This window comes from Sus scrofa, chromosome 12 (genome assembly GCF_000003025.6).
Source record: "Sus scrofa isolate TJ Tabasco breed Duroc chromosome 12, Sscrofa11.1, whole genome shotgun sequence".
Classification (NCBI taxonomy): domain Eukaryota; kingdom Metazoa; phylum Chordata; class Mammalia; order Artiodactyla; family Suidae; genus Sus; species Sus scrofa.
Window position 1 is genome coordinate 12,650,217 of NC_010454.4, and position 26,641 is coordinate 12,676,857.

Below are 26,641 nucleotides of genomic sequence, written 5' to 3' on the forward strand. Positions count from 1 at the left end.
TGAAATCATGGAAGAACATTTGTCCAGCAGAAACAATCACAACGTTTCCAGTTCATCAGCTGCCATTACTATCACTTTTCATTGAGTCTGAATCTAGCACCACTGGACAAATCAGTGAGGACGGCTCACAGGGATAAGACACAAGGTGCGGGGTGCATGGGGGAAGAGAGAGGGCCCCATGTATCTGTACATGTTTCAAAGAGGGTCCTTCACTGGATCATGTGACCAGTCCACTGAGATATGATACCTCGAAGGTAGGAACACATGAACTCTTAAGGTCGAGAAATGAGAGAGTCAGATGGTGGGCAGAACTGCTGAAGAAAGACAGAGGACAGGCTATGAACCTGGCACAGAACAGAGCAGTCAGATATGAGGGTGGGTCGATCAAAAGAGTGATTTCAGAATCAACTGCACAAATACTAGCTTTCATCCCTGGCTTTCCTTATTTTGTGGTGGTCTTACTTCGTGGCTGCATAGGGTTCTTAATTTAATGATTCCTTTTTTTTTTTTTTTTTTTTTTTTTTTTTTGCTTTTTAGGGCTGCACCTGCGGCATATGGAAATTGCAGGTTAGGGCGTCAAATTAGAGCTGTTGCCACAGGTCTATGCACAGCCACAGCTATGTCAGATCCAAGCCGCATCTGCAAACTACACCACAGCTCATGGCAACCCCTGATACGAGCGAGATCAGGGATCGAACCTGCGTCCTCATGGATGCTAGTCAGATTTTTTTTTTTTTCGCTGACTCACGAAGGGAACTCCCAATGACTCCTAAGACGGCGTTATCTCCAGGTTTTCAGTTCTGCCATACAACTCTGAGACTTTTTTTTTCTTTAAAAAAAGATCAATTTTTACATTCTCTCCAACTTTTTTATATATAATTTCTGATTTTTTACTATGAATAAAGTTTTACTACTAACTAAAGTTACTACTACTGAGTTTTCCAACCCATGAGCATAGAATAGCTCTCCATTTATTTAGATCTTTTAAAATTTCTCTCAGCAATATTTTATAGTTTTCAATGTGTAAGTATTCAAATTGTTTCATTTGTTTATTTGTAAATATTTTATTCTTTGGGATGCTATATCATTAAATTTTCTTAATTGCATTTTTAGATATTCCATTGTTGAAGCATAACTAGTACACTGAAGCATGAATGAATTTTCTTCTATTGATCTAGTATCCTGCAAATATGTTTAAATCATTTATTAGTTCTAGTATTTTTTTTACGAATTTTGGCCACACAGAATCATCATACTGAAAACATCTGCACTTCTTCTTTTCCAATCTATATATCTTTGGGATTTTGTTTTATTTTGTTTTGGTTTGGTTTGGTTTTTGACCTTGTTGGAGACCTGGCTAGAGCCTCCAATACCATGTTAAATGGATGTCACAAAAACAGTTATCTTATCCTTGTTCTCAGGAGGAAAAGCATTATGTCTTTCAATATTAAGTATATTAGTTTAAGGTTCTCATAGATGTTTATTATTGGGTTAAGTTCACCTCTAGTTCTAACTTGCCAAAATTTTTTTTTTAAATCATAAATGCTGTTGAACTTTTTCAAATGCTTTTTATGACTCTGTTGAGAAGATGGTGTGGTTTTGTATTTTATTCTACTAATATGCTGTATGACAGAAGTTGATTTTTGAATGTTAAAACGACCTTGGATTCCCGGGATAAATCCCACTTGATCCTGGTGTAAAATCATCTTTATGTTTTCAGACTCAGTGTACTAAAATATCATTAACAGTTTTTGTGTCTACAGTGATGACAGATAATTCTCTGTAGTTTTGTAGTAACTTTGGTTTTGATATTAGAGTACTACTGGCCTTAGAGAATGAACTGAAAAGGAATCCTTTCTCAACTTTCTGAAAGAGTTTTCAAAGAATTAAAATTATTTTTTCTTTAATATTTGATGGAACTCACCAGGGAAACCATTTGGTACTGGGTTATATCCTTTAGAAAAGATTTTTAATTGCTAATTAAATGTAATTATTACAAGACAATTCAGACTTTCTATCTCTTCTTGAGACAGTTTTAGTAACTTGCATCTTTTGAGGAATTTGTCTACCTTACCTAAGTTGTGTAATTTGTTGGCATAAAGTTTTTAAAATATCAATTCATAATTCGTTCATTTTGTACAGGGTTGATAGCGGTGTCCTCATCACTGGCACTGTTTCTCATTATTGAGGGGTTTTTTTTTCCCATCCTTCAAGATAAATTTGTCAATTTTTAAAAATCTTTTCAAAGAACCAACTTTTGGGATCATTGGTTTTCCCTATTTTAATGTTTTCTACTTCTTTTTCTGCATATAAATATAATATATATAGCTATATAATTGTATATATATATAATCCCCTTTTTTTCTGCTTCCTTGAGCAGAAACTTGCTTTTCTTTTGCTGGTTTCTTAAGCTGAAGTTTAGGTTACTGATTTGAGAACTTTCCTTTTGACTACAGATATTCAATGCTTTAAAATTTTCTGTAAATACTGCATTAGCTGCATTCCAAAAATTTTGATATGCCATATTTTCATTTAATTCAGTTTAAAATATGTTAAAATTTTCCTTGTGAGAGCTTCTTTGACCCAGGAGTTATTCATAAGTGTTACTTAATTTCCAACTATGTGGGGATTTCCCAGATTTCTTATTATTGCTTATTTCTAATTTATCATCATAGGGTCAAAGAACATATTTTGTATGATTTTTAGTCCTTTTAAAAGTTATTGAGAATTGTTTTGTGGCCAAGCATATGGTGTATCCTGCTGGAGAATGTTCCATGAGTGCCTGGAGTCACTGGGTGGAGTGATTTAAATCACCATCCAAGTGTCAGACTCACTCCTGAGTGGCACAACACAGACTCAACACAGCCATGCAAAGGCTTTGGGATTTAGCTGCAACCGAAACCCACCCACAGAAGATGAGACCTGACTTTCGCTCTGAAACAAATCGGGTTGATAATCTGCTTAAAGAAAAACAAAAACAAAAACAGAAGCCCTGACATAATCTAGGGAATTCTAAATCACTCAGAATTTTGTACTCTTTGTTTTTAACGTCTTTCATTCAGCAGGGTTTTGAGACTCATCCATGTTGTCGTGTGTATCAACAGTTCATTCCTTTTAATTCTTGCATAGTATTCCATTGTATATACCACATTTTGATTGTCCTTTCAATTTCTGAGGAACATTTGGGTTTTTCGAGTTTGGAGCTTTTGTGAATGAAGTTGCTGGCAATTTGTGTACAAGTCTTTGTCTGGATATGGCTTTGTTTCTCTTGGTTAAACACACATGAATGAGATGGCTGACATGTATTCACCTATGTTTAACAAACAGGAGAAATTCGCAGTTTTTCCACCAGCAGTGTAGAAAAGCTCCACTTGACCACACCTTCACCAACATTTGGCACTGTCAACCAATCTTTATCATTTTAACCATTCTACTGAGCATATAGTGGCATTTCACTGTGGTTTTAATTTGCATTTCCCTGATGAATGATGATACTGAACATCTTTTTATGTGCTTATTGGTCTTCAGTGAAATGTCCAAATACTTCGCCTATTTTTAACTTGGGTGTTTGTCTTATTATTTAGTTGTAAGATCTCTTTTATATTTTAGATACAAGTTTTTGGAAATATTTGTGAATCTTCTCTACCATTCTCTGGCTTGCCTTACTTCCTTTTGTTGTTTTTTTAATGATGTCCTTCAAAGAACAGAAGTATTTCATTTTGGTGAAGTCCAATGAAGCAATTTTAAATGAAATTTAATTTCTAGTTTTGCTAAGCATTGTAGTAAAAAAAATTATGTGCTCTCTGTCATGTCAGGTTTTGGGAATATATTGAGGGTTTCTTTATGGTCTACTGAGTTTTATAACCATTCCATGGGAGTCAAAATTTAACATATCATATTTAAAGTGTAGAAAGTAGAAATATAGCTGCTTTATAAACTGCTAGTTAGACCTCCTATTTGTTTAGGTTTTGCTCCCCCCACCCCCGCACTGTCAAAGATAGAGAAAAATGTATTAAAGCACCCCCAATTTTTCTATGTCTTTCTAATACTTTTTCATAAGTACTCTTGGCTTCAGCATGCAAAAATATATTCCTTTATCCAGTTTACTGACTTATAATGTTAATTTATGTAATAATATTAAATTCTTTTTTTTATTCTGAATACAAGTGGTAAAATATATTATATATACATAATTTTGTGTAACTTTTAGTTGTATCTTTTATAAATAGGACATATACTCAGATTTAAATCAGCTAATAATAATGCTTTTATTAGAAGATTTTTCTACTATTAAATTAATCCATTAATATTTAAAACTACAATTACATACTCTGTCTTATTTTGGACATTTTTTTCTGTTCCTTTGGTAATATCCGAAGTTTTGCTTTTATTTTCTCAAGATTTTATGAGAATTTAACATCATGTTAATTTTATTAATGCCTATGTTTACACAATTAAGAAATATTTTAGGAGTTCCTGTCGTGGCGCAGTGGTTAACGAATCCGACTAGGAACCATGAGGTTGCGGGTTCAGTCCCTGCCCTTGCTCAGTGGGTTAAGGATCTGGCATGGCCATGAGCTGTGGTGTAGGTTGCAGACGCGGCTCGGATCCCGCGTTGCTGTGGCTCTGGCGTAGGCCAGTGGCTATGTCTCCGATTCGACCCCTAGCCTGGGAACCTCCATATGCCGTGGGAGCGGCCCAAAGAAATAGCAAAAAGACAAAATAAATAAATAAATAAATAATTTAAAAAAATTTATTCTACAGTTCCCTAGTTTTAAGAATTCTCTGAATCTCACCTATTCAGGCAGAGTTTTAGCACACTGTGCTCCACTCCCAGCTCCCCATCAATCTACTTCTTAAACTTCACTAATGTAACCTAGGTATTTAGACTAAGTTATTGCTATCAAATGTGTATTTTCTATATTAGATACCTTCTTCAAGATTCAGTGACCATGAGCATTCTATTTTATAACTAGAGGTGTAACGATTAGTTAATTTTGTTTTTATTTTTTCAATTCCATTGTTCTCTACTCAGCCTTTAAAATTATGGTTCCCTCCTGTGTGGGATGTCTTCATCCTTGAATTGGTTGATGTCTTGATATAATTTTTTCCAGGAAAGAAGCAAGCACTATACATCATGTGAGCTCTTACTAAGAACATGTTTTTCTGCTGATTTTGTAAGTGAAAATCTCCTTGGTTATGTATAAAATTGGGTCACAACCTCTTTCCTTCAAAACTCTGAAGCATTGCCCCATTATTTCTCCAATTTCTTTGAGAGTTTCATCCTGCTTAGAAACTTGTAAGATTTTCATTTTGCTCTTGAAGTTCAATTCTTTTTCCAGAATGTATTCAGATTTCACTGCATTAATTTTACTTAATGTATGTGGTCTCTTTTGTATAGGTCATGTCTTTTTTTTAAGGTATTACTTTTCTGAGTTTTTTTTTTTTCTGAATTCTAAAGTGGATTGTTTTCAGAAGTATGCTTTTATTCTGTGACTGCTGAATGCAATCACCTTTTTCTTGTCCTACAAAACGCTTTCACAAGTCCCGTATTGTTTGCTTGTTTTCCCCTTCACACCCATAAATTCTGTGATCTGCTAATATTACATCATTGGTCCCAAGAGGTGCATTTATTGAGCCAAAGGTGCCTGTCATGCTCTCTGCTTTTGTTAGAAAGCTATACTGTCAGATGTAGCACTTCCAAATGCCCCCTTTTTAGCCTTCTTCACTGTGTACTTAAAACTTCTTGCCAGGGGCCCCTCCTTTAATATTTTCTGTACTCCTTTAAACTTTAAGCTGATCAAAGAGTTTCCCATGCTGCTCCATTGCACATTTGGACCAGATATACTTTCTTGGGTCTGGGCTCTGATCATAGCAGGGAGTTGGGAAGATAAGCACATTCATGCAGCAGAGATTGAAAGTCCCCACCTTCCAACCCAAACTCTCAGCAGGAATCTAGCTTTTGCCCAAGGCAGTGAGTGGAGAAACAGAGAGAAGGGGATCTCAAACCTTGCTCTCAGGACCCCTATTCACACAATCTGAATCAAAAAGTAACAAGAAAGCACAGTTCCAAACTGGTAAACCCTACAGGGCTCAGTCATAAAACCCTGAGTGAGGAATTTTTCTACCAGTCAGGGATGTTTCTACCACCAGTGTGAGTTTGGGACTCCTAAGGAAGATAATTCCAGCCGAAAGTGAAATCACAATCAAGTACTGCAACATTTTTCATAATCAAAAAACCTGAAAATAAACTAAATACCCTTGAAGAGGGGCGCTGATAAATAAAATATGGTATATTCATATGATAAAACATTCAGTGTTAAAGACCGCACAGGAGTTCCTGTCGTAGCTCAGCAGTTAGGGAACACGACTAATATCCATGAGGGTGTGGGTTCGACCCCTGGCCTGGCTCAGTGGGTTAAGGACCTGGCATTACCATGAGCTGTGGTGTAGGATCCCACATTGCTGTGGCTGTGGTATAGGCCAGCAGCTGTAGCTCCAATTGGACCCCTAGCCTGGGAACCTCCATATGTCGCAGGTGTGGCCCTAAACAGACCAAAGACCAAAAAAAAAAAAAAAGACTGCACAAAATCAACGTTGATAGGGTGTAAATATATAAAATTCAATGTAAAAGAGCAAAAAAGACTAACACATAAAATATGTAGTTCTTATCAAACTTAAGAAAACAGAAGCATAAAAATTATATATAAGCATAAAATTATATATGCATATATGTAAGAAATAAGCATATATAATCCATATGGACATTATATATGCATATGCAAGTATAACATACACTGAAATAACAGACTAACACACTTGTCATGGGATTTTACCTGCAAGCTGATCCATGTGCCAAAGAGAGACACATGCTGGCCATCATCACATTTGCAGACAAGGACTTCAAAACGGTTATTCTGCGCAGGGCATTAAGGATGAATGAAGGCGTCCTCAGGGAGGACGCACCTTCTTGTCCACTGCTCTCTCTCCACTCGTGGCCCCAAGGAGCTACCAATCAGAGCCGGCCCAGCAGCCCAGGGGGGCAGAGAGCAGGCCCTCCGAGACACACACCACAGCCCCTTCCTTCCTCGTGCTCTGCCGGCTGAGCCTCTCACTGGGGCTCTTGTTATCAGCTGCAAGGAGCCCCCTCTTCCTTCATTCTTTTTTTTGTGTGGCCATGCCCATGGCATCCGAAAGTTCCAGGACCAGGGATTGAACCCACACCACAGCAGCGACCTGAGTCACAGCGGTGATGACACCAGATCCTTAACCCACTGAGGCACCAGGAAACTCCAGCCCCCTCTTCCTTTGAGGCTCTGGTGGAGGTGGGTGTCCTCCTTCTCTGCCAGGCCTAATACTCCTTTCTCATTCTGAATCCCTGACCCAATTGTACAGCTAATTCTGACAAAGCTTTTTGAACAAGTAAATACGGTACTGTCATATTTGAGATCAGGATGTACCTTCCCACTGAGAGAATGACTTTCAAAAAAGATGGCAAAGTGGCCTCCTCACCTGCTCTTTCATTTCAGCGTAGACTTTCTCTGAGTTCAGTTCCACCTGCCGCTTGAACTCTTCCAGAGCAGCGTCTGCCTGCTGGGCCTGCAACCTCTGAACTTCAGTCACCCGAGTTAGCTGTTCTTCTTTTTCCCTGGAAAAGTTCAGAACAGCTTCAGAGTTTAAACAGAAAGTAAAAGAACTTGGCTTGAGTCAAAGAACAATATTTAAGCCTCTGTAAAATAAAATTCAGATTTCAATTTTTTGATCCAAATTTTTATAAAACTTTCCTTTAAAAAGTTGACAATAATATAATTTGTCTCAGGGAAAAAAGGACGTAAACACATAATATGTGTTCTGATGAGAACACAACTATGTTTGATGATTTCTCCCAAAACAAAACTGTTTACGATCGTGTATCTCCAGCAGTGAACGGATGAATATGGGAAAGGTAATATATCCCTGTGATGGTATATTATTCAGCCCCAAAAGGGAAAGGTATTCTGATGCATGAGCCTCGAAAACATCATGCAAAGTCAAAGAAGCCAAACACAAGGTCGCATATCGTATGATTCTATTTATGAGAAATATCCAGAAGAGATCACCTCATAGAGACAGCAAAAGTAGATTAGTGGTTGCCAGGGGATGGGAGGACAGGGGGAATGGGAAGTGATGCCTCAGGCATGTGGGATTGCAGGGGGTAGTTTTTGGTGATGAAAATGCTCTGTAGATACGGAGTTCCTGTTGTGGCTCAGCAGTAACACACCCGACTAGTATTCATGAGGATGTGGGTTTGATCCCTGGCCTCACTCAGTGGGTTAAGGATCCGGCATTGCCATGAGCTGGGGTGTAGGTTGCAGATGCGGCTCTGATCCCATGTTGCTGTGGCTGTGGCTGTGGCTGTGGCTGACAGCTGTAGCTCCGATTCGATCCCTAGCCTGGTAACTCCACATGCCTAGAAAGCAAAAAAAAAAAAAAAAAAAAAAGACTGATAAGAAAATGTGTTACCTCTCCTTCCCTTTGTAAAGAAATACAGAGATTCCTCACAAATACACCTGTATGCCCAAGCTTGGCGCATCTGAAAATAAAGCAACTCCCCATGTATGGGCCAGAAGAACGAACTCCGTATCCACCTTTCCTTTATTTTTCATTGTTAAGTACCACTTGTACTTGTGTCTATATATTCATACTATGTATCTTCTATCTGAAAATGAAATAATCAATATGTCTCTGTGATAAACTAAGCAGTTTTTCCACTAAGGAGTTTTTCTTCTATGTCTTTGTTTCACAGGTGAAGCTACCATTTTAATGACCTACAGGGTTGAATCCTCTGCCCCAAGGTGTGGAGGCCCTGCATGAGAGCAAAGCCACCCCAGATCATGCTCATGCCAGATGAAGCTCGTGGCTACTGCATCCTACAGCAGTGTGGCATAGGCTCTGGGAACTTTTTCACAGTTTTTCTTCAAGTTATCCATGTTAGTTGACTATTTAACAGGACCTGAAAATCTTATAGTCTTCCATCTCTCCTACATGTGGTTAAATCAAAATGTCTTTAATGTTCACTGGTTGCCAAATTCCAAGACTTTTATATTAGTGATGCTTTTTCTTTGCAACTTAATGTTAATGTTAACTCTTACAGTGATTAATAACTGGATGTCATACTGAAGACTGACTCAAGGGACATCACCACACGAAGGACTGAGTACTTGGAGCTCCTGTCGTGGCTCAGTGGAGACGAATCTGACTAGCATCCATGAGGACACAGGTTTGACCCTTGGCCTTGCTCAGTGGGTTAAGGATCCGACGTTGCTGTGAGCTGTGGTGCAGGTCACGGGTGCGGCTCAGAGCTGGCGTTGCTGTAGCATAGGCCAGGGGGTAAAGCTCTGATTCGACCCATAGCCTGGGAACCTCCAAATACTGAGGGTGTGCCCTCCCCCCAAAAAAGACTGAGTGCTCTGATGGCTATAAAGAATTTGATTTGGACCATTTTCACCCTTCTTATATGATTCTACTCAAGGAGAAGAAGGCTTGAGTTGAATGTAGAATTTCCCTGATACAAACATTGAATATTTGTTTGAATATTCAAGTATGAAAACAAAATAAAGTCGTATAAATCATATTGGGTACCGTCGCCTAGCTGTTGGTTGGCAAATGTGACAGACAGTTGTCCCAGATGTTTGATAGACATTTGCTCTGCTTGATGGACTCGGTGGACGGGAAGAAGTTGCCTAGAATGCCCTATTGAAAGCTGTGAGACCAGCTTTGAGGGAAAGGCCTCTGGGGGTGAAGACTAATGTCCCCATGATGTTAGCTGGGGTTGGGGTTAGAAAGAGGAAGAGCTACTTCTCTGCCATACTCTACAGTGACCTCTTCCTCCTATGCTACTCTTTAATTTTTAAGGCCCTCCTCCACATCCTTGAGAAGACTATTTCACAATTCGGATTACAATTTCTCAAAGGTTTACCACAGCTTGCTCAGTCTGTCTGATATATAGAAAAGAAAGTATATTGGACAGTATTTGAAAACTTGAAAAATTTAGTTATCATAGAATTTCAAATTACGTACCATTAATTAGCCAAAGGAAAATTCTGCTAACACATTTTATAAGAATTTATGACTTACAAATGAAATGCAACCTTTGTTTTAGGAATGTTGAAAGTAAGTCATTTTACAATTTTTGTCCAGTAATTCACCTGAGCTATTTAATTAATGTAAATACTTCCAATGTAACAGGACAAATACTTTCTCTATATTATCCCATTCTTGGGAGTTCCTGTCATGGCTCAGCAGAAACGAATGCAACTAGTATCCATGAGGATGCAGGTCGATCTCTGGCCCTGGCCAGTGGGTTAAGGATCCTGCGTTGCCATGAGCTGTGGTGTAGGTCACAGACGCAGCTCGGATCCCGCGTTGCTGTGGCTGTGGTGTAGGCCGGCAGCTGTAGCTCTGATTCAACTCCTAGCCTGGGAACTTCCACATGCAAGGGGTGCAGTTCTAAAAAAAAAAAAAAAAGAAAAGAAAAGAAAAAAAATTTTTAAATATATATTATTTCATTCTTACCTACCAAGTTTATCACTTACTTAACTAACCTATGACCATATACATCAGTCATAAACTTTAGCCATAATCAGCTATAGATTGAGACCACCGTTAAAAATACTGTTCGTTAAATAATCATGCACATTGCTTTTAATTGATCATTTCTAGTCTGATTTACAAATAGCAAATATCATTTTATATTAAATAGCAAGCACAGGGAAATGTGTGAAAACTTCCAACTTGTTTTCAGTCCCCCCACACCTACAAAGCTAATTCAGCAGTAAAGCTAAATATCAAAGAAGGCATCGCCCAGTGTAAACCAACGTTCTGTCTACTTAAACCAGGACAAATACACTGAGCTCCACTGATATTTAGAAATCTTCTGTCTTTAGTATAACAAGTATCTGTCTTTATTTGAATAGATGTTCATTTCAATGAGGGATCCATTATAATTTCTATCAAAGGAATGAAATAGAAATGAAAATTTTCAGCACTTGAAAAAGAAAGGTCTGCTTTTTACCGACACAAGAACAGTATTTCCTTTTACCATGATTCCAAATAGTGTGTCCTGTAAGAAGAAGAAAAAAAAATGTGACTTTGAAGATTATTTTTTTCAGGGGAACTAGTTGTGAGGCAGAGTGTAAATGCATCACTCAAATGCCTTAAAGCTGGGCCTCCATGAAGATAAAAAGGTGGGAAGAAAATTTGCTTTTTAACTCTGATTTATTTATAAAATGCAGCAAATTTTCCTCATCTGAGTACATAAAGCATAAAGAAAAAAAGAAGCTGCATTCTTATACAGCCACAAGCCAGTTCATATTAAACGATGTTCTGAGGTACATGATTATTCCAAAAAGGCAATAAAATGTAGGAGACTAATAGATGACAATTTAGTATTTATTGAGCTTTATTTAAGAGCTAACATTTATATGTACAGGCCAACCTTAATTTGAAAATCTTCCCTTTGCACATTTCTGCACCAGTGCTTTTGATAATGATGGCAGCAATCCAACGTATATTTATAAGGCTTCACATTACAGTATACTTCATTTGCTGCCAGCTTGGCATCTCCACTGGAAACTCCAAGAAAAACAAAACAAAACAAAAAACTTCAAACGCGTCTGAAAAACAGCTAGAAGAGTCTCCATTCCCTTTCCAGCTGGGCTGGAAAACAAGACTTTCAAGCAGTTATATCATCTATATTCATGGATGCTATTGGTACTTAAATCGATTAGAGTGAGTCAGTCAAAAACATTAAAATACAACTATGACTTTAAAGGCACTAAAAATAATATCTTTCACTAAAGCATGATAAATGAATAGACTTCCTTGGCCTCTTCTTCACATGACTGGTAAAACTAATGGTCTCTGAAAAATCCTTGTTAAAAATGGTAAACACTATAGATACATCTAAACATTGGATACTTCAAGAGTCAGAAAGGAATATCAGTAAAATGGAAAGTAAGAGTGGTCTTAATATTTAAAAGATGAAAATACTCCTCAAATTGATCCACAGACTCAACACAACCCCTGTCAAAGTCCCAGATGGCATTTTGCTGAAATTGACAAGCAGATCCTAAATTTGTATAGAAATACAAAGTACCCAGAATAGGCAACACAATCTTGAAAAAAGAACAAATTTGGAGGACTCACATTTCTTGATTTAAAAACTTAACTACAAAGTTAATCAAAACAGGGAGCTACCAGCATAAGGATAAAGATAAAAATCAATGGGGTAAGAAAAAGATCCCAGAAATAAACCCTTATATTGATAATCAGTAGATTTTCAGCAAGGGTACCAAAGTTAATTCAATGAGGGAAAAATAGTCTTTACAACAAATGCTGCTGGATGACTAGATATCCATATGCAAAAGAATAAAGCTGAATTCCTTCCTTACACAATACACAAAAATTAACTCAAGATGGGTCACAGACATAAATGTAAGAGCTAAAAATATAAAACTCTTAGAAAATATAGAAATAAATCTTTGTGACATTGAGCTAAGTCAAGCCTTCTTAGATATAACACCGAAAGCATAAATGAGATAATGAAATATAGACTTAGGCAAATTAAAAAACTTGTACTGCTAGGGACATTATCCAAAAAATGAAAAAAAAAAAAAAACCCACAAAATGAAAGACAATATTTGCAAATTATATATCTGAAAAGAGAATCGAATCAAGAATACATAAAGAACTCTGACAAATCAATACTAAAAAGATAAAAACACAATTTAAAAATAGGTGGAATGGGAGTTCCCACATGGGGCTCAGCAGGTTAAGGGTTCAATCCCTGGCTTCGTTCATTGGGCTAAGGACCTGCACTGCCACAAGCTGTGGCATAGGCCTCAGCTGAAGCTCTGATTAGACCCGAGCCTGGGAAATTCCAGATGCTGAAAGTACAGCCATAAAGAGAAAATCAAAATAGGTGAAAAAAATATTGTTAAAATGGCCATACTACTGAAGTAATCTATATATTTAATGTGATCTCTATCAAATTTCCCATGACATTTTTCACAAAACTAGAACAAATAATCCTAAAATTTATATGTAACCACAAAAACCCAGAAGTGCCAAAGCAATCCTGAGGAAAAAGAACAAAGCTGGAGGCATAGCCTTTCCAGATTTCCAACAATACTACAAAGCTACGGTCATCAAAACAGCATGGTATTGGAAAAAAAAAAAAAACCCAGACATATGGATCAATGGAACAGAACAGAGAGCCTAGAAATAAACCCACACACCTACAGTCAACTAATCTTTGACAAAGAAGGCAAGAATATATACTGGAGAAGAGACAGTCTCTTTAGTAAGTGGTGTTGGGAAAGTTGGACAGCCACATGTTAAATCAGTAAAGTTAGTATGTGTATGTGTCATGCCACACACAAAAATAAACTCAAAATGGCTTAAAGACTTAAGTATGTTATGACATAATAAAACTCCTAGAAGAGATCATAGATAAACCATTCTCAAATATAAACTATACCAATGTTTTCCTAAGTCTGTTTCCCAAAGTAATAAAAATAAAAGCAAAAATTCATAAATAAGACCTAATTTAATGTATAAGCGTTTGAACAGCAAAGGAAACCATAGCTAAAACAAAAAGGCAACCTACAGATTGGGAGAAAGTATTTGTAAATAAGGGCTTGATCTCCAGAATATACAAACAGCTCATATAACTCAATAACAAAAACAAAGAACCCAATCAAAAAATGGACAATAGACCTAAATAGATATTTCTCCAAAGAAAATATATAGATGGCCATCAGGCATATGAAAAAATGCTCATATCATAGCTAATTATTAGAGGAAATGCAAACCAAAACTACAATGAGGGACCACCTCATACCAGTCAGAATGGCCATCATTAAAAAGTCTACAAATAACAAATGCTGCATAGGGCGTGGAGAAAAGGGAATCCTACACTGTTGGTGGGAAAGTAAATTGGTGCAGCCACTATGGAAAACAGTATGGAGGGTTCTTAAAATACTAATTAACAATAGAGTTACCATATGATCCAGTAATCACACTCCTAGGCATATATCCAGACAAAACTATAATTTGAAAAGATACAACACCCTTATTTTCATAGTAGCACTATTCACAATGGCCAAGATGTGGAAACAACATAAATGTCCATCAACAGACGAATGGATAAAGAAGATGTGGTACATATATACAGTAGAATACTACTCAGCCATAAAAAGAATGAAATAATGCACTTGCAGCAATGTAGAAAGAACCAGAGATTATCATACTAAGTGAATTAAGTCAGAAAGAGAAAGACAAATACCATATGATACCACTTACATGTGAAATCTAAAATATGGCACAAATGAAACTACCTACCAAACAGAAACAGACTCACAGACTTGTGGTTGCCAAGGGGGAGGGACAGTGGGGAAGGATGGAGTGGGAGTCTGGGGTTAGCAGATGCAAAATATTACATATAGAATGAATAACGGTAGGGTCCTACTGTATAGCAGAGGGAACTATATTCAATATCCTGAGATAAACCATAATGGAAAAGAATACAAAAAAGAATATATATATACACACACACACACGCATATATCTGAATCACTCTGCTGTACAACAGAAATTAACACAACATTATATATCAAGTATATGTGAATAAAAATAAAACAAAGTAAAATAAAAAGAAAATAATTAGGAGTTCCCGTCATGGTACAGTGGAAACAAATTCAACTAGGAACCATGGGGTTGTGGGTTCAATCCCTGACCTTGCTCAGTGGGTTAAGGATCTGGCATCGCCATGAGCTGTGGTGTGAGTCACAGACACAGCTTGGATCCTGCGCTGCTGTGGCTGTGGTGTAGGCCAGCAGCTACAGCTCTGATGTGGCCCCTAGCCTGGGAACCTCCATATGCTGCGAATGCAGCCCTAAGAAGCCAAAAAAAAAAAAAAAAAAAAAAAAACCCAGAAAGAAAGAAAATAAGTAGGTCATGTGTTAGCCTGATTCTTCATACATTATGTAATTTTGGCTTATATCTTTATGAATGATAACACAGTAAAGAGTTTGGATTCTGTTATTTTCCTCTGAATAGTACTGAATGATCATTTTAATTCTTTGTTTATAACAGTGAGTTAACTCGGCTGAATTCACACTATAAATTCATATATAATCTCAGCTCTTTCAGCCTTACTTGGACTGTTGAGAGTTTTAGGGGTCAGTCAGAAATATGGACTGAGATCATACAAAGAATTTTGGCTTCCCTTCTCTGGCTCTCTTATTTCCTGGGTGTCTCTCCATCCTAGTTTGACGGTGGCTAAAACCGCCCATTTTTGGAGTTCCCGTCGTGGCGCAGTGGTTGACGAATCTGACTAGGAACCATGAGGTTGCGGGTTCGGTCCCTGCCCTTGCTCAGTGGGTTAACGATCCGGCGTTGTCGTGAGCTGTGGTGTAGGTTGCAGACGTGGCTCGGATCCCGCGTTGCTGTGGCTCTGGCGTAGGCTGGTGGCTACAGCTCCGATTCGACCCCTAGCCTGGGAACCTCCATATGCCATAGGAGCAGCCCAAGAAATAGCAAAAAGACAAAAAAAAAAAAAAAAAACGCCCATTTTTTCATCTGCTTTTTCAAGCACCAAGATGACAAGCCTCTATTCAAATTCTAGCAGTCCCACATGGCATCGAATGCAACCAGATGAATGCTATGAAGATGGGAAACTCACCTTTCCTTCTTCCGAATGTGTACTCCCTTTCACCACCTCTTTGTGCTTACTCATTCTCCAGGGTCTTCAGGTTGTTGTATTTTATCTTTTTTTTGGCCATGCCCATGGAACACAGAAGTTCCCAGGTCAGGGATCGAACCCAAGCCACAGCAGCAACCCAAGCCACTACAGTGACAACACTGAATCCTTAACCAGCTGTGCCACAGAAGTACTCCATAGGTGGTTTTGAAATTTTTTTTTTTTTTTTTTTGGCTTTTTAGAGCTGCAACTCTGGCATATGGAGGTTCCCAGTCTAGGCGTCAAATTAGAGCTACGCCACAACGCCACAGCTACAGCAACATGGGATCAGAGCTGCGACTGCAACCTTACACCACAGCTCATGGAACACCAGATCCTGAACCCACTGAGTGAGGCCAGGGATAGAACCTGCATCCTCATGGATACTAGTCAGGTTTATAACCCACTGAGCTACAATGGAAACTCCTGTATTTTATATCTTATAAAGAGTTTATATCTGTGAGACGATCAGTCTGATTTGAGCTTAGTTGGCCATAATTTGAGCTGGAACCTCCCTTCTAGGTTGTTTTGACTGACAGATTACTATTCCTTCTTCTTCAGGGGCACAAACATCAGCTCTTCAGACAGAGTTGGTAGATACTTCTTTCATCCTTGTCAGCACTTTTTACACACTGCTACCATAGCATTTTATAATACACTGGTTGTAGTTACTGTTACCTGAACAATGAAAGTTCTCCGAGATCAAGGGAACAGAGGGTGTAGGGACAGAACAGTGTCCTCCTCTTATTTATGTTACATACCTTTAGCATTATACATGTATAGAGTCATTCAGTATTTGTTTGATAAATGTATACCATCTAGATGGAACCACGACAAAAATCACAAAACAGAGCAAACTCTTCAATCTCAGCACTGTTGACATTTTGGGTCAGATAACTGTTTGTTGTGAGGGCCTGTCCTGTGCACTGCGATGTGGCTTAGCAACATCTCTGGCCTGCACTTACTAGATTCCAGTGATAATGTCCCCATTCCCAATTCTGACAACCCCAAAATGTCCACAGACATGTCCAGGGTTTCCTGCAGTGGCAAAATCCTGCCTGACTGAAAACCACTGGGCCCAAACGTTTAGTTCTTTATCAAATCCTATGAAGTGAAAGAAGGCTTAGGTTAACACAATTGGTTTTAAAGTGTTTGTGAATTTGACTTTTTTTTTTCTTTTTGGCTACATCTGTGACACGTGGGAGTTCCCAGGCCGCCACAGTGACAACACTGGATCCTTAACCCACTGCACCACAAAGGAACTCCCATGAATTTGATTTCTGAAGAGGGTCTGGGATATTGGTAATGGAGAATACCTGCTAAAGCAAGTACCATCCAATTTCCTAGAGAACTCAAGGTCATACAATGCCTATAGACGATTATAATGGTTCCACCACCAGGAATGGATCTGCTCTTAGAGCATGCGCCTTATAGGTGCTGCTGACCTAGAGAAAGAGGACTCAGAGATGACGCTAAGAAATGCAGATGACGCTGGTGATGATGATGATACGCTCGTACAGTTCTCTGCAGTTTACGGATGTCTTCTGAAGATCAATGACTGTTAGGACGTGACCAAATAAAATTTTAGTTTTTCTAAGGTAAGTTTATAAGATTAGAAACCAATGTAGAAAAGAACTGTGTGATGGATAATGAGGAGTGAGGTACTGTTAAAAACCTCAGGGAGGGAGTTCCCGTCGTGGCGCAGTGGTTGACGAATTCGACTAGGAACCATGAGGTTGCAGGTTCGATCCCTGCCCTTGCTCAGTGGGTTAAGGATCCGGCGTTGCCGTGAGCTGTGGTGTAGGTTGCAGACGTGGCTCGGATCCCGCGTTGCTGTGGCTCTGGCGTAGGCCGGTGGCTACAGCTCTGATTCTACCCCTAGCCTGGGAACCTCCATGTGCCACGGGAGCAGCCCAAGAAATGGCAAAAAGACAGAAAAAAAAAAAAAAAAAAAAAAAAAAAAAAAAAAAAAAAACACCTCAGGGAGACCCAGAGATGAGCATATACTGAAGAAGGCCAATTCACAGCTAAGGTGACTTTTTATGGGAAAGCTTTAAGACTTAATAAGGAAATCATGCTGCCAAACATTTCTGCACTGCTCACATCAAAGACATATATCGCAATTTTGAAACGTAGTGCAGGTATTCATCGTGCCAGTCCAACTCAAAATATACAAGGACAAGTGCTATCCTGAGTCACAGAGTAGGCTGCACACATTAGATGATTAGTTGACCACTGCAGCCTAAAAAGCCAAAAATAAATACATCTTTCATAAGACACTAAAGACAAAAAGAGAATTTCTAAGGATAAGTAACAAAACTAGGAACAAAATGGCCATAGCAAACCTGAGAAGACTTTCTCCATTCTTCTAAAAGAATACAATGTTTTAAGCCTTAATGTTTCAACCTTTTATTGGTTCATTCATCAGACATTGGTGAAGATCCACCACACGTTGGTCATCGACTTATATGAAGAAACAAAGCTGTATGATGCCCTCTTAGAAGCCTTCGAAGTCTTTCTAAGAGGACTCCATCAAATAAAGGAAAAAAGAGATAAACACTAAATTTTATAACAAAAGTTTGAACACAGGATCTTGAAAAACAGGCTAGAGTTCAGAGAGATTTTATTACACTCCATTTAATGGAAGAGATGAGTCTGCAGAAAGTAGATCTCCCCTGTAGGAATCTCCGTCCTACTACAACGAGTCAGAACAACCTTCTCAGTAATCCCCCAGGGGGGATGGGTCCACAGACTCACAAAGGTAGAGCAAACAAAATCAGCAGTTCTCAGTGTCAGAAGCAGATGAAGCACAATCCTGGAACTAACAGAAGAGCATTGATACAACCTTACGCAAATACACAATAAGGTTCAATGAAACTAGGATGATTCAGGCCTGAAACAGCTAGAGAAAGGTATGTCCATGGCATAAAGGAATCCTACAGAACTCTTCCGACAAGAACGTTTTGTCATCAATGATTTACTCTTACAAAAGCCATGACCCCAGTCGTGAAGAACCATTGGTTGAAGCAAGTTAGTCATGAATAAGAATGAAGGCTCTTCTTCAACTATCCAAAAATCTCTTTAAAAGACAAGGATTTAAATCTCTTTAAAAGACAAGGATTTCAGCTATAAGGTCCATAAATCCTTTGAAGTCAACTGGATTTGCATCATGAGTCTAAAAAACCAATCCTGGCATCAACCTCCTGGCCTACATTCTCAGTAATTTAGTCATGTTCTAGGAGCTGAGGCAAGGGTCTCAGCAGCAAATTCTAAGACCTACTCAGTGAAATGCTGCAGAAACTTAGAAGTTGTCTAAGAAATGGTTCTTATATTGGAGAAACTACAATCTGATTAAGGGAAAGAGAAAAATTCAAGAAAAAATAGTACTGTAATATTACATATATTTTGTGACGAACTGTAAATACTATAGAAATATCAAAAAAAAAAAAAAAAAAAAAAAGGGAAAGGGGCAGTGAGAGTCCATAAGAAAACCAATCTCTGGAGTTCCTATCATGGCTCAGCAGTTAGTGAACCTAACTAGCATCCATGAGGGTGCTGGTCTGATCCCTGGTCTCGCTCAGTGGGTTAAGGATCCAGCGTTGCCGTGAGCTGTGTTGTAGGTCGAAGACATGGCTTGGATCTGGCATTGCAGTGCCTGTGGCGTAGGCCAGTGGCTTCAGCTCCTATTGGACCCCTAGCCTGGGAACCTCCATATGCCGTAGGTGCGGCCCTAAAAAGACAGAAAAAAAAAAGAAAGAAAGAAAAAAAAGAAGATCAATCTCGGAAGATTTATGTGTAAAGTGCAAAATAAAGCAGTATAGGTAAGTGTAATGAAACACTTAAATAGTTCAAAGTTTTACATAATAATTTTGTGCTAAACAATGTCTACCTACAATATGGGTCTACTAGTAACTTAAAAGAACTGAGAAGGGATGGAGTGGGAGTTTGGGGTTAATAGATACAAACTATTATATACAGGATGGATAAACAACAAGTCTTACTGTATAGTCAAGGGAACGATATTCATTATCCTGTGATAAACCATAATAGAAAAGAATATGAAAAAGAATATATACATATGTATAAGTAAATCACTTTGCTGTATAGCAGAAATTAATATAACATTACAAATTAACTATACATCGATTTTAAAAAAGGGAAAAAATTAAAAGACTCTACCTCAGCAAATAAAAAAGCAGTTGAAATTTTTATGGTGAAATAAGAAAACCTGGAGAAAATGATCCCTAAAGATAAGACAGCTTCAGTGTATAGTGAAGAAAAATTCATTTAAAATCTTTAAACTCTCTAAACTTCAAAATAAATCCCAAGTCTAATACTGTTTCCTTTTATGTTTCTTATATTTAAGAAATTACTGATTAAAAGTTCCATATATAAATTATACATCACACATGCAAAGCTACACACATACCCACCGATTCATCCAATTTTACAGGCAGTAGTGTATCAGTAAATAATAAGGAAATATACATCCACCCTATAAAACAACAAAGCCTAAATATTTTGAAATAGGTACAGGACCACTTCCTGTTACTAGGGAGAGGAAAAAAGGCAGTGTGAAGTCATTCAAGCAGAATGATAAGTAAACCAAAGCCAGATCAAAGGAATAAAGAAGAAAGGCTGAAATGTGAAGCTGAAATATTTATTTCCTTCAAAACATCATCCATGCCTTGTCCCTGGGCAGTTCAATATTTCAAAGTAGCTGGAAAATATTCTCACATTCATCACTGTGCAAAAGTAGATCAAGTTTTAAGTAGGCAAATTTTCTCTTTATTTACCAAATAAAAATGTAATATTTATCACAGAAGTTTTTCTGCTTAACATAAATGATTTCTAAATTATGTGAAATACAAAGTCACAATAGATATTTTCCAGTACTTTTACTGAATGACATTGCTACAAACTGTAACATTTATAGTATAACCATAATTTTTTTTTGTCTTTTTTTTTTTTTTTGCCACTTCTTGGGCCGCTCCTGTGGCATATGGAGGTTCCCGGGCTTGAGGTCAAATCGGAGCTGTAGCCACCAGCCTACACCAGGGCCACAGCAACACAAGATCCGAGCCGCGTCTGCAACCTACACCACAGCTCACGGCAACGTCGGATCCTTAACCCACTGAGCAAGGCCAGGGACCAAACCTGCAACCTCATGGTTCCTAGTCAGATTCATTTCTGCTGAGCCACGACGGGAACTCCCTGTAACCATCATTTTTAATGTCTTTGCAAATGGTAAAATAGAGTGAACATTTATTGAGTGCTTACTCTGTCTGCTACAGTTTAGAGCAGTTCATGTATTATTTCATTTTTATAACTATAAAAATTATTTACTTTTTTCACAAATGGAAACAATGAAATTTAGAAAAGTTAAGTGATTTGCCAATTATATAGTAAATTGCAGAATGAGAAATTAAACTGCCCATCTGACTTCAAAGTCTAAGTTGCTTTATTTCTTTAAATCTGTGTATATATATGTGTGTGTGTGTATAAAACAAAATCCGTTTGATATTAATTAAGTTACAATTAGGCCCTTACTATAATTTATCCTGATATAACATTAATATCTCATATCAAATCACTTTTAGAACACTTAAAAGCTAAAATGTTCAACGAGCATTTATTTAACACCTAATAACCTACTGTATGGTGGGATCTGAGCTTGGTGCTGGAAATACAAAGAGAATCAAGACATTGTCCCTGATTCCAATATGGAAAGAAAGGCAGACTCTATACTATTTTCAGGGTGATAAAAGCTGCACAGTGTTATGAACACAATAGTATGAACAAAGACCAGAGGGTTCATTGTTCCTGGAGCAAAACAGAAAATCTTCACAAAGGGCATGTCATTTTGGTAAGATCATCACTAAGAATGTTTAAAAGGTATCCTATATATATAACCACACACACGCACACATATACATACACATATATGTGTGTATATATACATATACACACACATACACACATATATGTTAACTCTATAGACCAATAAAGGAGATAAAAGGACTCATAAAAATATGTAATCAATCCAGAAGAAGGATGAAAAAACAAAAAGGGGAAACAATGGGCATACAGGAAAAATAAAAACAAATAAGATACCAGATTATAAATTAACCACTTCATTGGTCACATTAAATGTAAGTGGTCTAACTATCTCAATAGGTAATGATAGTCAAATTGATGGAAAAAGCAAAAGCCAACTACATGCTGTCAATAAGAAACACACTTTAAAAATGAAAAAGCCACAGTTCCTGTCATGGTGCAGCTGAAACGAATCCGACTAGGAACCATGAGGTTTTGGGTTCAATCCCTGGCTTTGCTCAGTGGGTTAAGGATCTGGCGTTGCTGTGAGCTGTGGTGTAGGTTGCTGACGTGGCTTGGATCTGGAGTTGCTGTGGCTGTGGTATAGGCCAGCAGCTGTAGCTCGGATTAGACCCCTAGCCTGGGAACCTCTACATGTCACAGGTGTGGCCCTAAAAAACAAAATAAATAAAAATTAAAAAGCCAATAAACTAAAAGTATTTCTAAAATATACCATATGGACACAACCAAAAGAAAGCTGGAATGGCTATTTTAATATCAGGCCAAGTAGATTTCAGAGAAAAGAATACTATCAACAATAAAAAAGTCGTTTCATAATAATTACTCAATTTATCCATAGGATACTGATCTTCTAAACACAAGAAGTAAAAACTTACGGAACCACAAGGATAACGACATGCAAAATTACAATTAAAGATCTCGATATTGCTCCCTATCAATATAAGCACACAAAGATAAAAAAGATTTGAACAACACTATCAACCAACATGATCTAACTGACATTTATAGAACATTCCACCCAAGCACATATTAATTTCAGGAGTGGAACCCTTACCAAAGTAGATTATATTCTGGAACAGAAAATAATTCTCAAAAAAAAAGATTCAAGTCATGCAGTGCCTACTCTCTGATCACAGTGGAATTAAATTTAAAACCTGTAAGATGTCTTTTTGTTTTCTTTTTGGTTTCCTTTGCTGTGCAAAAGCTTTTCAGTTTGATGAGGTCCCATGGGTTTATTTTTGCTCTAATTTCTATTGCTTTGGGAGACTGACCTGAGAAAATATTCATGATGTTGATGTCAGAGAGTGTTTTGCCTATGTTTTCTTCTAGGAGTTTGATGGTGTCCTGTCGTATATTTAAGTCTTTCAGACATTTTGAGTTTATTTGTGTGCATGGTGTGAGGGTGTGTTCTAGTTTCATTGCTTTGCATGCTGCTGTCCAGGTTTCCCAGCAATGCTTGCTGAATAGACTTTCTTTTTCCCATTTTATGTTCTTGCCTCCCTTATCAAAGATTAACTGACCATAGGTGTCAGGGTTTATTTCCGGATTCTCTATTCTGTTCCATTCGTCTGTCTGTCTGTTTTGATACCAGTACCACACTGTTTTGATGACTGTGGCTTTGTAGTATTTCTTGAAGTCTGGGAGAGTTATGCCTCCTGCTTGGTTTTTGTTTCTCAGGATTGCTTTGGCGATTCTGGGTCTTTTGTTGTTCCATACTTACAGAATGGGAGAAAATAGTTTCAAATGATGCAACCGACAAGGGCTTAATCTCTAGAATATATAAGCAACTTATACAACTCAACAGCAAAAAAGCCAATCAATCAATAGAAAAATGGGCAAAAGACCTGAATAGACATTTCTCCAAAGAAGATACACAGATGGCCAACAAACACATGAAAAAATGCTCAACATAGCTGATTATAAGAGAAATGCAAATCAAAACAACCATGAGATACCACCTCACACCAGTCAGAATGGCCATCATTAATAAGTCCACAAATAACAAATGCTGGAGGGGGTGTGGAGAAAAGGGAACCCTCCTGCACTGTTGGTGGGAATGTAAACTGGTACAGCCACTATGGAGAACAGTTTGGAGATACCTTAGAAATCTATACATAGAACTTCCATATGACCCTGCAATCCCACTCTTGGGCATCTATGCGGACAAAACTCTACTTAAAAGAGACACGTGCACCCGCATGTTCATTGCAGCACTATTCACAATAGCCAGGACATGGAAACAACCCAAATGTCCATCGACAGATGATTGGATTCGGAAGAAGTGGTATATATACACAATGGAATACTACTCAGCCGTAAAAACGAATGCCATGATGCCATTTGCAGCAACATGGATGGAACTAGAGAATCGCATACTGAGTGAAATGAGCCAGAAAGACAAAGACAAATACCATATGATATCACTTATAACTGGAATCTAATATCCAGCACAAATGAACATCTCCTCAGAAAAGAAAATCATGGACTTGGAGAAGAGACTTGTCGCTGCCTGATGGGAGGGGGAGGGAGTGGGAGGGATCGGGAGCTTGGGCTTATCAGACACAACTTAGAATAGATTTACAAGGAGATCCTGCTGAATAGCATTGAGAACTTTGTCTAGATACTCATGTTGCAACAGAACAAAGGGTGGGGAAAAAAATGTAATTGTAATGTATACATGTAAGGATAACCTGACCCCCTTGCTGTACAGTGGGAAAATTAAAAATAAATAAATAAATAAATAAATAAATAAATAAAAACAGAAAAAAAAAAACCCTATGTCAGTTTAACACACTGACACAGTTTGAAGGTCAGTCAAGAAATAAAATTATGGTATGATCAACAAAAATAAAATAAAATAAAACCTGTAAGAGGAAGATTTCTAGGAAATCCTCAAATAACTGAAAACTAACACTCTTCTATCAAACCTATGGATCAAAAAAAATTTGAAAAGTTAGAAAATATTTTGAACTTAATGAAAACTAACATAAACATATCAAAATTAGAGAGATTCTGCTAATGCCGTACTTGAGGGAAATTTTTATGTAATTAAATAATATGTAAAAAGTTTTAAATATACAGATTTCAAATCGACGGCATCAGCTTTCACCTTAGTAAACTAAAAAAAGAGTAGCAAATTAAACACAAAATAAGTAAAAGAAAGATAATAAAACAGACATCAATAAAACAGAAGCAGAAAACATGAGACAAAAATCAATGTAACCGAAAGCTGGTTCTTTGAGAATATTAATGAAAATTAAAACTGTAACCAGACTGATCCTGAAAAGGAGACAATACAAATCAACAATATTATGAAAGCAAGAGGTTATATCACTATACATCAAAAGGACAAGAAGGCAATATAATGAAACAGAGAAAAAATAATTTTAATTCATACTTCCCAGCATATACCAAATTAACTTAGTAAACAAGTCATACCCTTACATATAAAACCTAAAATTATAAAACTTCCAAAAGGAAACAAGAGAAAACCTTTACAACCTGGGGTTAAGGAAAGATTGCTTAGCTGTAACACTAAAAGCATGATCCATAAAAGAACAAATAAATTGGACTTCAATAAAATTAAAAACACTCACTCTTTGAAAGAAACTCTTAAATGAATGAAAATAAAAGCCACACACTGGGAGAAAATATTTGCAAATCCTCTATCTGTTAAAGGGCTTGTATCCAGTATGTACAAAGAATTCTTAAAACTCAGTAATAAGAAAATAATCAACCCAGTTAAAACACAGGCTGAAGATTTGAACAGACATTCACCAAAACGGATACGTTTATGACAAAAAAGGACATGACGGGTTTTTTTCAACATTACTCACTAGAAAAATGCAAATTAAAACCACAATGAGATACTTGTACACACCTGCTGGAATTGTGAAAATAAAACCACTGATCATATCAAGTTTAGACAAGGATGTGGAGGAACTAGAGCTTTTATACACTGTGGAAGATGTAAAATAGCACAACCACTTTGGAGAATAACTTGGCAGCTGCTTAAAGCATTAACCATACACCTACCATGTGATCTAGACATTTGACTTTCAGGTTTTTATCCAAGGGAACAAAAAGCGAATGTTCGCACAAAGACTTGGACACTAATGTTCACAGAAGCTTTATCTGTAATAGCCCCAAAGTGAAAATGGCACAAATGTCCATCAACAGATACATGGATCAATAAATTATGGTATATATATATATATATATATATACATATATATATATATATACAATGAAATATTTCCTAACAATAAAAAAAGAAGGAACTACTGACATACAGTACAACATGGATGGATATCATAATCATTTCACCAAGGGGAAGAAGTGAGATGCTTCCATTTACTTAAAATTCTAGAAATTAAAATATAGTGACAGACAAGAGATTAGTGTGGTTCCTACATATGAAGGCAGAAGGGTGGGCAGGAGAGATGACTCACTGGCAAGAAGAAACTCTGGGGAATAATTCTATGCTCACATAGACATCCTTTTTGTGTTGATAGTTTCAAAAGTATATACGTATGTCAAAATGTGAATCTATATACTTTAAATTTGTGAAATTTATTATATTTAAATTATAACTCAATAAAGTTATTAAATGGCCCTTAAATATGTGAAAACATTTACTCTCGTTTATTTTAAAAGAACTGGGAATAGAAATATACTGAAAAACTACTTATCACCTATCAGGTTTTTAAAAAAATTTCAAATATAATAGCATATTCTACTTGGGAGTCTGTGGGTCAAAAGTCACTCTAATATGTAGCCACTAAAACACAATCAGCACAAACTTCATGAAGGGGAATTTGGTGATACATAACAAAACTTAGTATATGTTTATCCTTTGACCCAGTATTCTCATTTCTAAAGAGTTACTCTGAATATGTATTTCAAACAATAGCAAAATATATATCTACTAAGTTATTAATTACAGCATCATTTGTCATTGCAAATATTAAATACAACCTGCATACCCATTTGTAGGACAGCAGTTACATAAACTATGATTCA

At 37.2% G+C, this 26,641-nt stretch overlaps 1 protein-coding gene across 9 annotated transcripts in view; it reads right to left on the reverse strand.

The window, feature by feature from the left end:
* Positions 1–26,641, reverse strand: part of CEP112 (centrosomal protein 112) — a 475,548-nt gene that overhangs the window by 309,934 nt on the left and 138,973 nt on the right. For all 9 annotated transcript variants that reach the window (XR_002337057.1, XM_021066730.1, XM_021066727.1 and 6 more), the window contains one exon: positions 7,513–7,648. Coding sequence is in view for 8 of the 9 variants with exons in the window: in XM_021066730.1 (XP_020922389.1) it covers positions 7,513–7,648 (136 nt within the window). In the remaining variant the exon portion in view is untranslated. The remainder of the gene's footprint in view (positions 1–7,512; positions 7,649–26,641) is intronic.